Genomic DNA, 15587 nt, shown 5'->3' with positions numbered 1-15587 from the left:
GGCTCTGGCCTGCACCAGCTCTAGCCACTCTAGAATCACAGAACCCCAGAGCTGGAAGGGAGCCAAGGGTCATCTAGTCCAACCCCCTGCAATACAGGAATCTCAGCTAAAGCATCCATGACAGATGGCCATCCAACCTCTGCTTAAAAACCTCCAAGGAAGAAAAGTCCACAGCCTCCCAAGTGAGTCCATTCCACTTTAGTACAGCTCTTACTGTCAGAATGGGACGCGGGTGGCGCTATGGGTTAAACCACAGAGCCTAGGGCTTGCTGATCAGAAGGTCAGCGGCTCGAATCCCCGCGACGGGGTGAGCTCCCGTTGCTCGGTCCCTGCTCCTGCCAACCTAGCAGTTCGAAAACACAAAAGTGCAAGTAGATAAATAGGTACCACTCCGGCGGGAAGGTAAACGGTGTTTCCGTGCGCTGCTCTGGTTCACCAGAAGCGGCTTAGTCATGCTGGCCACATGACTCGGAAGCTGTACACCGGCTCCCTTGGCCAATAAAGCGAGATGAGCGCCGCAACCCCAGAGTCAGCCACGACTGGACCTAATGGTCAGGGGTCCTTTACCTTTACTGTCAGAAAGGTTTTTCCAAACGTTTAGTTGGAATCTCCTTTCTTGTAACTTGAGGCCCTTGGTTAGAGTCCTACCCTCCAGAGCAGGGGAAAACAAGCTTGTCCCCTCTTCCATGTCATAGCCCTTAAGTGGCGATGCTCTACTGCCCTGCAAAGACCATGGGAGCAGGGATGGTGAACCTGTGACCATTACCATTGACTACTGGCCATGCTTTTGGGGGAGCTGATGTGAATTGGGGTCCAAAACATCTGGAGGTCTCCAGGCTGCAGCAGAGCAGTGTGTGTGTGTGTGTGTGTGTGGAGGCCTCCTTTCCTGAACTTCTTGACAAAATGTGTAGGGTTTTTCAGTGACACTTAAAGCTAAAAATGCACAACAGTTGCTGAGCAGCGTAATAATGCCCTTTTGCAAGTCATGGTTAAACCACATCGAATCACAGAGCTATATTCGTGCAGGAATCTTGAGAATCGACCTTTGATTTCAGCCCTGAAGACTCCAAAGGTCTAATTTCCAGATTATCAAGGTATAACGTCTCCAGTGGAGGTGAAGCAAACCTCTTCTCCAAACCGTTTCCCTGGTTTTTCATACGTCCTCCGGGTTTCTCATACTGCAGTGATCAATGCTAATTGATTTATTGCTAATCATCGATCTGGATCTTATCGCTATATCGCTAGGTATTGCTGCTGCTTTATTCTTCTGCAAACCACCGCGGTAGTTCATTGAAAAGAAAGGCAGTTGCAGAAATGATTTTAATAAAAAATAAATATGATGGAAGGGCTGCTGCCGTGCTGTTTTTACCGTAATTAACTATGCTTTTAATAGATGGGAGAGATTTAATTCTGTCAATGTTTTTTAATGGTTGTTTTTTCGCCCTCCTCTGTTTTTAGCTGTTCTTATTTTTCTCTGTAACCCGCCTTGAGTCCCTGTCAGGGAAAAAGGAAGGGTATAAATTTATTTATTTTTATTTATTTCCCTCCTTTTCCCCTGACAGGGACTCAAGGTAATAGTAAAAATAATTGGAGGCAGGGAAAGGGAGGATTTATAGAGAAACATAAAAGAGTGAGAAGCTCACACCCTGCTCACACACAAAAACAAATTCTCACTACAGCCACACCCAACCGCTCTTAAAACCAAGGAAATACAATTAGGAAAATATTCACTTTCCTAATTGTTTCAATTCATAAACCAAGAAATTATACATTGACCACTAGGAACGAAACATATGTTGCAGATATTTTCCCACGTTTATTATGCTATTTTTGTGCTATACAAATGACATGGGGAAACTTATTTGTATAATATTATTCTTGTTTATGAAACCCAGTTAAAACAAACACGGTGAGGTCAGTCTGCACATGGTCAAATGCACCGTTCACATGGTGGTTGAGAAACCCAAACCGCGATTGCCTGCATTATGGGACTGGCAGGAAATATGGATACAAAAAGGTGCAAGAATACGCAATACAAAGAAACGAACATGCCTACACATTCCGTTCTTGGAAGTGTTACCAAAGGGCACCAAAAACTGCGCACCATGAAAAAAAAAGGTTACAAGCACATTTTCTAACTTTTGACACATAAAGGCAGCCCTGCCGAAGCAAGGCCTCAAAAAATTAGTTGAAAACTCATAAATGTTCCTCCCCACGGAAATCTTTAGTAAAAGGCGAAAGATTTATACGATCTGAGGTGAAACCAGAGTATGCTTTTTGCAAGCCGACGAGCCCCGCCACTGCGCGGGCGCCTGCCATTGAGGTTACGGCGATCCAATATTTTCTCTTTCCCCCGCCGCGAAAAACACTTTTAATAGGTGAAAAAGGGAAAAAAAGGTGGCTCCAATGTTTCTCCTGCGGTAGTAGAAGCCGTTCGCGTTAACGATGAAAACGACGGAGGGAAAAACCGGCTCCCTTGCGCGCATTGCATCATGGTCCCAACGAATGCTAAATGAGGCCTTCCCGGCTCTCGGCCCCGCCCGCGCAAAGCTGGTATTGAGGAACCATAGAGATAAGAAAAGATAGATACACGCATATAAACATACACATCGGGAAATGCTGATTTTTCGCTGGACAGCGGCTTGTTAAATGGGCGTGACCAGGATTTTAGGGGGGGCTGGGGTTTGTTAAGGGGGGCAGAACCTCAGCTATGTGTCTTTATTTATTTTATTTTCTTTTCTTTTGGGGCAGGGGACCTAGGGCAGTGGTGGCCAAACCTGGCCCTCCAGCTGTTTTAGGACTACAACTCCCATCATCCTTAGCTAACAGGACCGGTGATCAGGGATGATGGGAATTGTAGTCCCAAAAGAGCTGAAGGGCCAAGTTTGGCCACCACTGCCCTAGGGGCAATCTTCCCATGCTAGCACCTTCCAGATATTCTGTACTATCAACCCCCACCGCCCAACTTTCCTGGAAAGGGCAAGAAAAAAGTGGGAGAAAGTGTACGGTCCTTAGGTCCCATCTCCTGCCCTGATTTGTAAAGAACTCATGTATGTCTTTAACAGTCACTACCCACAAAGACGCGGGACGCGGGTGGCGCTGTGGGTTAAACCACAGAGCCTAGGACTTGCCGATCAGAAGGTCGGCGGTTTGAATCCCCGCGACGGGGTGAGCTCCCATTGCTCGGTCCCTGCTCCTGCCAACCTAGCAGTTTGAAAGCACATCAAAGTGCAAGTAGATGAATAGGTACCACTCCAGCGGGAAGGTAAACGGTGTTTCCGTGTGCTGCTTTGGTTCGCCAGAAGCAGCTTAGTCATGCTGGCCACCGGCTCCCTCGGCCAGTAAAGTGAGATGAGCGCCGTAACCCCAGAGTCCAGCCACGACTGGACTTAATGGTCAGGGATCCCTTTACCTTTACCCACAAAGAATCCTGGAAACCGTAGTTTGTTAAAGATGCTGGGAATTGTAGCTATATCATTGTTTAATATTGTTGGCACCCGTCTGCCTCGAGAGACAATGGAATAGCGCACCATGAAGGGTGGGCAAAGTCAAACCATTGGAGAGTTACAGCGCCTGCGACGTTCAGCACCCTTTAACAAACTACAGTTCCTAGCATTCTTTAGGGGAAGCCGTCCCTGTTTAAAGTGGTATACAAGAGCACTTTAAACTTATTGGTAGGTGCTGGGATGTGACCTTACGCATAACAGCAAAAGTCCTGGATATCTGGAATTGACCCCTCTCTGCTCTGTGTCCAGGTTGCAGTATCTCCGCTCCCTTCCAGGAGACAGATTTATTGAGCCTTCACTCTGCCTTGTTGGCACAAAGATTGCCGGGAGGCTAGGCAACACCGGCTTTTCCAGTGTGCGTTTCCCCTGTTGCTTTTTGTTCTGCCAGAAGTCTGAGTGCACTTCGCAGATCGTTGCTCATTCCAGGTGGGACCCAAATCAAAGCTGATCTGGCGTTCTGATGCACCCAAACCCTGCCTTTTTTGTGGTAGAAAACTGAAGGGGGACATGCACCGCAACGTGCGGGATAACGAAGGCAGCCAGTGTGGTGTAGTGGTTAGAGTGTGTTAACCGAGAAATCTGAGGGCTCCCTTGGACAAAAAACAAGGACACCAGTCAGGAATACCAGAGCAAAACAGCAGCCAGTAGGCTTGGTCTTTACTGAAGACTGTCGCGACAGGACTCCCACCTGCCACTAGGTGAAACAAGATGGAAGCCCTGAACAAAAGGAGACCCCAACTTTTATTAGCTACTAATCCCCCAATTACATCATGACTACATCATTGACACATCACAAAAAGGAGGGGTTGAGGGAGGAGTTGTGGTGGTAACCTGAGTGTCTTCTCACCTGGCCGTCCACCTTTCCTCCTCCCCATGAGTACTTTTTCCAGAGGACAAAGGGGAGTTTGCAGTTTCCTGTCCCCAGAGGGAAGAGCTGATCACTGCCCTTTGTTCCACTCCATGCTGAATCCACTCCCATATGCAGGTTCTTTGTGAGCGTGATGGTCTTCTGTCTAGGACCATCAAGGTTGGCATGCCAACTGGGTAGGGCTCCTACGATGTGTTGGTACGCTCAAGGGATTATGGTTGCCCTGTATCAAACCTTCCCCCTTTGATAGTCCTTCCTTCATAGAGCAAAATAAAAGTGGAATGGTACAGATCTGATGTACGGGTGATTTTCTATGAATTTATAACAGAAGCATCGCGTATGTGGTGTGTGTGTGTGTCGAGTTTGTACAAACTGAATGATTGGGGGGGTGGGTTCCTGCAACAAGTGTCAGACCTTGGAGATTGGGGTTTGAATCCCCATTCAGCCATTAAGCTCACTGGGTGGCCTTGGGCCAGTCACTCTCAGCCTAACCCACCTCATAAGATTGTTGTTGTCGTGAATATAATATGGGGAGGAGACGAAGTATATATGCTACCTTGAGCTCCTGGAATGAAAGGGGAATATAAATGTAATGAAAATAAAAATAAGAACAAAATCAAAAATGAATAAATAAAGAAAAATTTTCTTTCAATACAGCATTGTCTAACCTCCCTGCAATCAAATCAGAATTTATATGTCCACTGAATAGCTGAGTTTGCCTCCTGGCAAAAGATTGTGCAAAACGGGCCATGCTCAATTAACAGGTAGTCTGGAAATAACTTGAGTGCTGTCTTTTGGAAGCAGGCTTGTTTTTTGCAAGAGTGCCAAATCCTCTTTAATCGCACAAGCTTAATTCACCGGTATGCGAGTGAATCCCACCTGCGACTCAGCAACAGTCTGGACTTAGTTTTACTGCAGTCATTGCAACCCTGGACCTCATGCAGACTGGCGCAGCCAAAACTGAAGGCAAATAAATGAATAATGAGAGAAACTTCCTAAGTAATGTTAAGTGAATTCCCATCTCCACGTTCTCCCCACGCATTGCACACACACATACCTTGTCTTTATTTTTATCTGGTTAGTTTAATGCACAGGTTGAACAGCAGGGGAAGAACCTGATTTTAATTAGAAGGTTTAGCGGAGCCAAAGAAGGGGCCAGAATACAGGAGGTGGCTCAGTTCCAGCTTCAGGCTCTCGAACTCCACAACTGCAAATGAATTATTTCTAAGTAAAACATTTTCTGTACGTTGTGGTAACAGCAAGGCCAAAAAAAAGGATGTATTTAAATGGAAGGGACCTTTGGATGTAGAATGGGCCAAGGGAGAATGCTGGGTGATTATGGGCAGGAGATATCCTTTTGCAGGTTCAGTTCCCTATCTGTAAAATGGGAATTATTATTATTATTATTCCTCTGCCCATCTGGGTTTCCCTACTCCCTAGGGAATAGTAAGGATCTGCTTAGCACAGTTGTTGTGGACTACAAATACTATCATCCCTGAACACTGACCACACTGATGGGGGCTCATGGGAATTATAGTCCAAAACACCTGGGGAGTGCCGGGTTGTCAAAGGCTGGTGTACATCATTTTGAGGGCCTAAATGGAAATTCTGGATGTGCATAAAAGGTAAAGGTAAAGGGACTCTGGGGTTGTGGCGCTCATCTTGCTTTACTGGCCGAGGAAGGCGGCGTACAGCTTCCGGGTCATGTGGCCAGCATGACTAAGCTGCTTCTGGCGAACCAGAGCAGCACACGGAAATGCCGTTTACCTTCCCGCCGGAGTGGTACCTATTTATCTACTTGCACTTTGATGTGCTTTCGAACTGCTAGGTTGGCAGGAGCAGGGACTGAGCAACGGGAGCTCACCCCGTCACGGGGATTTGAACCACCAACCTTCCGATCGGCAAGCCCTAGGCTCTGTGGTTTAACCCACAGCGTCACCCACGTCCCTTTCTGGATGTGCATACACAGCAGTAAATCAGACGTGTCTGCAAATGGGCTCTGTATGGAGGGGCATGTACAAACCAGACCTTAGTCTACTTCTGCATGTAACTTTTTTTTTTTAGTTTGGATTTGATATCCCGCTTTATCACTACCCTAAGGAGTCTCAAAGCGGCTAACATTCTCCTTTCCCTTCCTCCCCCACAACAAACACTCTGTGAGGTGAGTGGGGCTGAGAGACGTCAGAGAAGTGTGACTGGCCCAAGGTCACCCAGCAGCTGCATGTGGAGGAGCAGGGAATCAAACCTGGTTCACCAGATTATGAGACTACCGCTCTTAACCACTACACCACACTGGACATATGAGGGAATAAAACCATAGGGACACAAAAGAGGCTGCTGGATCGGGTCAGTGGCCCATCTCGTCCAGCATCCTGTTCTCAGAGTGGCAACCAGATGCCTGTGGGAAACCCGCAAGCAGGATTTGAACACATGAGCCCTCTCTAATCCTGTGGTTTCAAGCAACTGGCCTTCAGAAGCATTTTTGCCTCCAATCATGGAGGCAGAACAAAGCCATCGAGAGCCCTCTCCTCCTCCATGAATTTATCCAATCTTTTAAAGCCATGCAGGTTGGTAGCCATCACAGCTTCCTGTGGCAGTGAGTTCCATAGTTTATCTTTCCTGAATCTTCTTTCCTCTGTCCTGAATCTTCCAAGATTTCTGTTGGCAGGGACATCCCGAAGGCCTTTTAGGGAGGTATTTTTATATGCGACGGCCGCAGCTCGGACTTTGGTGGCAAAGGGGTGGGAGGAACAAGAAGCCCCGACAATAACGCACTGGCATTGCAAGCTACAAGAATTTGCTGAAATGGCGCAGTTGACAAATACCCTGAGAGGCAACTCAAAACAAAAATTTATGGGAAAGTGGGACAGATATAAAACATATGTTCAAAAATACAGTAAAGGTTCACTATCTATGCTGGCATTTGATTGACGTTGGAGTGAGACTGAGTTGAGAAATAAGAGCACATATTGATATAGGAATGTATTGGATAATATATAAAAAAATATACAATAATGAGAGTACATTCATTTGTAAAAAGAAAAAGGAATATATAACGGGAAAGACAGGAAATCTAGTGTGTTGGTATGTATATGATTTTTTGTTTTTTCTCTTTGTTCTTTCTTTTTTTTGTTTCATTTTTCCCCTAGGTATATAGAATTTGTATCTAATTTTTGTATACATGTTGGAAATTATAGTAAGTCCTGTAATGTAATATGACAACGTTTACCGATGTAATATGAGAATGTTAACAAATAAATAAAATGCAAATTCAAAAAAAGAAAAATAAATAATTTTTTTAAAAAAGAATCTTCCAACATTCAGTTTCAATGAATGTCCGTGGGTTCTAGTGCTATGAGAGAAGGAGAAATGCTTTTCTCTTCTTAATTTCTCCATTCCTGGGCTAATTTCTACATCTCACCAGCGTAGGATCTATGAGTTGCCACCACCTTTCCAGCCGGATATTCCTCTCTTTCCATATATCCCTAAACCTGGACTTAAAAAAACAACAAAAAAAACCCCCACCCAAATGTGACACTACGGGACAAATGGCCGAAGACCTACTGTATTTTTCACTCTATAAGATGCACCAGACCACAAGACGCACCTAGTTTTTGGAGGAGGAAAACAATAAAAAAAAAATTCTGAATCTCAGAAGCCAGAACAGCAAGAGGGATCGCTGTGCAGTGAAAGCAGCAATCCCTCTTGCTGTTCTGGCTTCTGGGATAGCTGCGCAGCCTGCATTCGCTCCATAAGACGCACACACATTTCCCCTTACTTTTTAGGAGGGAAAAAGTGAGTCTTATAGAGCAAAAAATACAGTACAGTGGTGCCCCGCTAGACGAATGCCTCGCAAGACGAAAAACCCGCAAGATGAAAGGGTTTTTCGGTTTTTGCGACGCTTCGCTAGACGATTTTCCCTATGGGCTTGCATCGCAAGACGAAAGCCCATAGGGAAATCTCGGGGACCTTTTTTTAAATGCTGGCGGTGGGGAGCAAAGCCTTCCCCCCCCTCCGGACTTCAGAAGAGGTCCAGGAAGGCCGGCGGGGGCGAAAGGCCTTGCTCCCCACCGCCAGCATTTTAAAAGCGGTCCGGGATAGCAGGGAAGCGCTTCCCGCTATCCCGGACGGCTTTTGAAGGCAGGCAGGGGGGGCAAAGACTTTTGCCCCCCGCCCGCCTTGGGAAGAGGTCCTGGACCTCTTCCGAAGGCGGGCGGGGGGCAAAAGTCTTTGCTCCCCCCTGCCTGCCTTTCCGGGAGAGCGGGAAGGCAGCGCTGTCTTTTCCGCTCTCCCGGAAAGGCAGGCAGGGGGGAGCAAAGACTTTTGCCCCCCGCCCGCCTTCGGAAGAGGGCCAGGACCTCTTCCCAAGGCGGGCGGGGGGCAAAAGTCTTTGCCCCCCCTGCCTGCCTAACCGGGGGCTTTTAAATCGCCCCGGGACTGTCCGGGGCGATTTAAAAGCCCCTGGACGGCTTTTGAAGCCTCCCCCCCCGCCCGGCTTCGGGGCATCATCCCGATGCCGGGCGGTGGGGCAGGAACGCCTCCCCCAGCCGCCCGGCATCGGGGCATCGTCCCGATGCCGGGCGGTGGGGCAGGAAAGCCTCCCCCAGCCGCCCGGCATCGGAACGATGTCCCGAAGCCGGGCGGCCGGGCGGGAAAGCCTTTGTCCCCCCTGCCTGCCTTCCCAGGGGCTTTTAAATCGCCCCGGACAGCGGAGAAGTCCTCCGCTGTCCCGGGCGATTTTAAAATGCCGCCAGCCAGAAGAGGTCGGGGGAAGGCTTTTTCCATAGGAACGCATTAATTGATTTTCAATGCATTCCTATGGAAAACCGTGCATCGCAAGACGAAAAACTCGCAAGATGAAGAGACTTGCGGAACGAATTAATTTCGTCTTGCGAGGCACCACTGTACTTGGTTCGAAAGTTACTGTCTGCACAAACGGTCCACAGCTGTTGCTTTTCTGCAAGCTGTTGGCTCTGTCCTGCCAGATCACATCTGGGCTGCTGTTGCTCCGGAGGAACAGGCCACAGCCAACACATATCCATCACATACTTTCAGCGCTGACCTCTCTGTCCATTTGCCCTTTCTGTTTTGGGATGAAGCGGGATTTCTCATTAAGCGGGTTGCTAGCTTCAGTCTGCAGTGGGAGCCAGGACCTCTGCATGTTCCAACTGCAAAGGGCAGGACATGTGTGGAAGCCAGAATAATATGCAGCCACAGAATCGAGGATCCTGACCCGACTTTGCATACAAACTCTGAGCGGACTGCTTCTCCAAGGAAGACGTTTAAAAATTGGCACGAGCAGGGGGGGGGGTGTTATGAGAGCAGGGGACAGTGGTGTTCAGACTTTCTCTGGCTTCCCACATTGACTTTTCTGGCAAGGAACTCCCACAGGCATCTGCCACAGAATGGTTGTGTGGTGTAAAGGAGTCTGGGGGATATTTGAGGAGTCACACAAGTCTATTGGGCCATGCTGTAACGTTCTGTGTGAATGGAGGCTGTACATCAGGACAGCTGTCCGCTGGTGGGTATCTGGATAATTCACGGTTAATCAGCATACATTTAAAGCACCCCTCCAGGAAAAAAAGAACCCTGGGAATTGTAGTTTGTTAAGGGAGCTGGGAATTCTAGCTCTGTAAGGGGTGAACTAGAGTTCCCAAGATTCTTCGGGGTGTATGTGAGCTCTAAATGTATTTAGAACATATGCAGGATCAGTCCTATAACAACAACAGGCTTTTCTCCTGCTCCTTAGTCATGCGCTGAGCACGTGCAAATTGTAGTACAGTGGTACCTCAGGTTACATACGCTTCAGGTTACATACTCTGCTAACCCAGAAATAGTACCTCGGGTTAAGAACTTTGTTTCAGGATGAGAACAGAAATCGTGCTCCAGTGGCGCGGCGGCAGCAGGAGGCCCCATTAGCTAAAGTGGTGCTTCAGGTTAAGAACAGTTTCAGGTTAAGAACGGGCCTCTGGAACGAATTAAGTTCTTAACCCGAAGTACCACTGAAACTTACATGTGTTTGTACGATTTCGCAGTATTTGTACTGGTTTGCAGGTCATTCCAGTGTTTGACTCATGGAGGCGCTGTTGATAATAAGGTCTGCCCCATGCTGACTAAAGTGGGAGGGGATTGCAGGCGCGGGGGACCTAATCTGGTGGGATCCTGGCGTGGGGTAAAAAGGTAAAGGGACCTCTGACCATTAGGCCCAGTCGTGGCCGACTCTGGGGTTGCGGCGCTCATCTCGCTTTATTGACCGAGGAAGCCGGCGTACAGCTTCCGGGTCATGTGGCCAGCATGAATAAGCTGCTTCTGGCGAACCAGAGCAGCGCACGGAAATGCTGTTTACCTTCCCGCCAGAGTGGTACCTATTTATCTAGTTGCAGTTTGACGTGCTTTCAAACTGCTAGGTTGGCAGGAGCAGGGACCGAGCAACGGGAGCTCACCCCGTCGCGGGGATTCGAACCGGTGACCTTCTGATCGGCAAGCCCTAGGCTCTGTGGTTTGATAATAAGCTATGCCCCATGCTGACTAAAGCAGGAGGGGATTGCAAGTTCGGGGGTCCTAATTCAGACTGGGACCTACCCCTCCCTATTGAGAAACCTCTGGTGAGCTTTTAAGGAACTTCAGCGTCCCTGGAACAAAAATGTACACAATCCAAGTTACAGCAATCCCTTGGAGAACTGATGAGGAAATATCACTCATGCTAAGCCACTGTCTGTAATGGCTAATTAATATCTGACTTTAACTTTTTAATATAGTTCTTATTGCACGGTTTTACTGCTGTAGGGACGCGGGTGGCGCTGTGGGTTAAACCACAGAGCCTAGGACTAGCTGATCAGAAGGTTGGCGGTTCGAATCCCCACAACAGGGTGAGCTCCCCTTGCTCGGTTCCTGCTCCTGCCAACCTAGCAGTTCAAAAGCATGTCAAAGTGCAAGTAGATAAATAGGTACCACTCCGGCGGGTAGGTAAACGGCGTTTCCTTGTGCTGCTCTGTTTTGCCAGAAGTGGCTTAGTCATGCTGGCCACATGACCCGGAAGCTGTACACCGGCTCCCTCGGCCAGTAAAGCGAGATGAGCGCCGCAACCCCAGAGTCGGTCACGACTGGACCTAATGGTCAGGGGTCCCTTTACCTTTACTTTACTGCTGTAAACCACTTTGGCGTTGTTGTTTTTAATGACACAGCAGTATATAAAGAAATAAAATAATGATTTGAAGAGGAATATGATGCATTTCACTACAGTGGGGTCCACATGCCAAGTGAAAAATGGATTTTTTGGTAAACTTTTTGAGGTTTTTCTTTTCTCCCCCCCTTTTTTTACAATCAGTTGGTGTATTCATTGTATGAAATAAATAACTAAGCGTACCTGCTCATTCTGCTGTTCAGGTGCTTTGGAATGATGGGCAACTACAAGGCCTTCTTGGGGTGCCTTATTCTTTAAATCAGACCAGGTCTAGACAGCACTTTGTAAATAAATGATAATAATGAAAGCCAGTGTGGCATAATGGTTAGGGTGTTCGGCTAGGGCCCAGGAGACCAGGGTTTGAATCCACACTCGGCCATGAGGCTCACTCGGTGACCTTAGGCTAGTCACCATCTCTTAGCCTAACCTACCTCACAGGGTTGTTGTGAGGTTGAAATGGGGAGAACCGTGTACACCCCCCTTGAGATCCTCGGAAGATAAAGGTGGTATATAAATGAAAAAACAAATGGAAATCTTCAAACAGAGGACTTACCCCTGACAGCCTTTTGTAAAAGGGACCCCTGACCGTTAGGTCCAGTCGCGGAAGACTCTGGGGTTGCAGTGCTCATCTCGCTTTACTGGCCAATGGAGCCGGCGTACAGCTTCTGGGTCATGTGGCCAGCATGACTAAGCCGCTTCTGGCAAACCAGAGCAGCGCACGGAAATGCCGTTTACCTTCCCGCCAGAGTGGTACCTATTTATCTACTTGCAGTTTGACGTGCTTTCGAACTGCTAGGTTGGCAGGAGCAGGGACCGAGCAACAGGAGCTCACCCCGTCACTGGGATTCAAACCGCCGACCTTCTGATTGGCAAGTGGTTTAGGCTCTGTGGTTTAACCCACAGCGACACTCGCGTCCCTACGACAGCCTTTTGTAAACAGTGTTTAATGCTGATTCTATAGATCAGCAAAATGTGTGGTAGGCATTGGGGTCAAGTTCGCCTCCCCTACTGTTCAGGGCTGTTGCTTCTCCCAACATACAGAAGGGCTGTGGCTCAGTGGTAGGGCATCTGCCCTGCATGCAGAACGTCCCAAGTTCGGTCCCCAGCGTCTCCAGACAGAGCTGGAAAAAACTCCCTGCCAGAAAATTCTAGGGAGCTGCTGCCAGCCCGTGTAGGCAGTACCAAGCTAGATTGACCAATTGGCTGAGACTGCATAAGGCAATTTCCTGTGTTTAAAGAGAGGGCTGAGATGCTACACAAACCTTGAACCAAAAAATGCAAAACAAGAAAGTCCACAGTCACATCTATGCCAGGAGCATGTGGAAGAACACTTGGTAGCTTGAAACGTGCGCCTTACAGCTAATGTTTCTGAAAAAGGGCTGCCAGACGCCCTGGATGTGGCTTGCCCATTTGGCTTCCCTGATACTATACTATGGACCTTTTTGTTCATTTAGCTGAAAACAAGCGTACCTATTTTCCTTCTGTCAGATGTTGGTCGGCAATAGAAATGCACTCCCCTACCCTACCCTGTGCTTTCATCCTGGGAGTTTGAGACTCAGACCCAGACTTGCTAAGGCAACTTCCTTCCTCTCCAGCCGTGTCAGTTTCACCCATTGCTCCCCTCTCCCAGCCACTTTGCATGGACTTCCTCAGCTACACACACACACACACGTCACACCCAATCCAGTGGACATTTGGGAATTTTGCAGATTTACACACAGGTACCCCTGTATATTTCTGCTGGAGTTGGTTCAGTGAGAACTGTGTTCATTCGCTCTGTCTGCACCCCACCCTCCGAACGTTAAGCTGCGGCTTAAAGATAAAGGAAACTGGAACATTGAAAGTGCAAAGAAATTTAGAAAGCACATGTGTTTGCTTTTAGAAATGCAAGACTGGCGTTATGTTGAACGAATGAACACACACACACACACACACAGCACAGTTTTCCACTTTCCGCAGGAGGGATAGGCTATTCTGATGATAGGATTTTACCCAACACCAGCCCGGCAGCATCAAAACTTGGGGCACAATCTTCCCAAAAGTTCTTTACAAGGAGATGCATTTAAATGTATGGGAGATGCACAAGGGCATCTGTCACAGAATTATAGAGTTGGAATAGCCCCAAAGGATCATCTAAGTCCAACATCCAGAAATGCAGGAATCACAGCTGTGTCGTTTTCACGTGAAAATGTCTACCTTTGACTCACACAAACACAGACAAACACACAAACACCCTAAGGAACAAGGCAGAGGAAGGACTCCCCCAGCTGACATCTCATTTCAGGTTGCTTAGACGAAGCCACCTGCTCGGAGCCCCCACTTTTAAATCCCCACATTTGAAAGCAGATGAGCAAGGGACTGTCACCAGGACATGGAGAAAGCGCTTGGAAGGAAATAGATGCTCTGAACAAACGAATCCCAAGCCACCTTTCAAGTCACATAAAGATCCACTTCCACACTAAAAGTGCACACTATTTTATAACATCCTCCAAACATCTCCTCCTTTCTGCAAATCCTTTGCTTAACTCCCCCCACCCCAGGGTCTGCATCCCCACCAACCGCAGCAAAACCTAAAAATGGTGAGTGCATTTCTGCACATTCTTCCCTTGTTAAGCACTGACTTCCCTCCTTTCCATGTGAAACGGCAGACTGTAAACTCCTTGGAGACAGAGACCTTTTCTTTTCCTGCTTCTGCTCTCAAGTGCATGAACGATGCCGTAGGAATAATATTGCTTTTGCTCATTCCCCGTTTGCAGAATTCTTTTCTGCAAAGCAACTTCCAGTGCTTTGTAACCAATAACACAGACACATCACAACCTTGGGGAACTTATAATTTCCAATAGTTTCTCCAGAAATGTGAATGTCTTTGGTGCCACAACAACTCCCCAAAGTAGGTCCACTCTCCCATGTAGAGGCAAGGAGCTTGCAACCACGAGACAGTAATTTGCCCAAGGCCACACCACAGGTCTGTGGCAGAGGTGGAACTTGACCCTCCCACCTCCCACCTTCCAGATCCCAGACCCGGCTCTAGCGGCACTCCGCTAAACTGGTGCACACAGTTTAACACCCAGAGGAGAATCGCCAAAGGAAAGTGCTACTTACAGGACATTGGTCTGTGGTGGGACTTCAGGAATGGTTTCTAGCATCAAATGCATGCATCTGACTGTGGTCCGAAAGCATAGGCAGCGGCTGGGGCAGGAGCTGGCTGAGACAGGTAAGAGAAGCACCAGGTAGATGCTGGGAAAGAGGCCTGCGACTCTGCCCAGCATGGTGTTTGCAGGGATGTTAAGTTCCCCAGATTCTGAGCTGCAAAGAAGCAGACCGAAATCTCCCAGCCTTGAGGGACGGGGAGGAGGAGAAGGGGGGAGGAAGGAGGAGGTGGGGACACACACAGACATATGTTTCCAATTAAGTTAAGGCAGTCTGACAGGCCAACTCCCACCCTCCCAGCTTACGATGCACATACAACATCCGAAAATCAAACTGCGACCCCAGTTGGGCTCTGCTCTCCGCAGCAGATTCCTCGTTAATTCTGCCTTGGCTCCCAGCCTGATTAGCAGGAACTCTTCGTTTTCCCTGGGTGGCAGGCGGGGTCTCAGGACCCAAAGGGGGTGGTGGGATGGGACAGAGAAGCCTGCTTTGCAGAGGGAGCTTGGAGACCCAGCCGTTGTTTCTAAAGAGATGCAATGGTGGAAGGGTAAAGGCACCATCACCCTTGGAGCACAGATGTAGCAGAGTCTAGAGACACTGCTAATGGCTGGCGTACTCTTTCACCAGAGCATCACCAACAAAAAGAAGCACTTTCCACAAGGGCTTGCATCCTGCAGGTGCACCAAACTGCTATGACATGGGGGGGGGGGGCGTACCTGTCTCTAGGCATAACGCCCTGATCTTGGAGGCTAAGCAGGGTCCAGACAGGTTAGGACTTGGAGGGGAGACCTCCTGGGAGTGCCTGGTGCTGTAGGCGTGGTGAGGAACCTCTGGTCCTCCAGATGTTAGAATCATAGAATCATAGAGTTGGAAGAGACCA

At 48.3% G+C, this 15587-nt stretch overlaps 1 protein-coding gene across 2 annotated transcripts in view; it reads right to left on the bottom strand.

Moving 5' to 3' along the window:
• The window catches only part of LOC309372766 (peroxidasin homolog), a 71209-nt gene that overhangs the window by 52945 nt on the left and 2677 nt on the right, over positions 1-15587 (bottom strand). Inside the window, exon 2 of one of the 2 annotated variants that reach the window (XM_081916639.1) lies at positions 14660-14893. In XM_081916639.1, coding sequence (XP_081772765.1) covers positions 14660-14826 — 167 coding nt within the window. In that variant the 5' untranslated portion in view covers positions 14827-14893. Of the gene's footprint in view, positions 1-14659; positions 14994-15587 lie in introns of those variants that run through there. The other variant, XM_081916638.1, reaches the window with a different exon arrangement.

This window comes from Podarcis melisellensis (genome assembly GCF_964234715.1).
Source record: "Podarcis melisellensis genome assembly, chromosome: 6".
Taxonomy (NCBI): domain Eukaryota; kingdom Metazoa; phylum Chordata; class Lepidosauria; order Squamata; family Lacertidae; genus Podarcis; species Podarcis melisellensis.
This window is presented reverse-complemented; position numbering and strand designations above follow the sequence as displayed.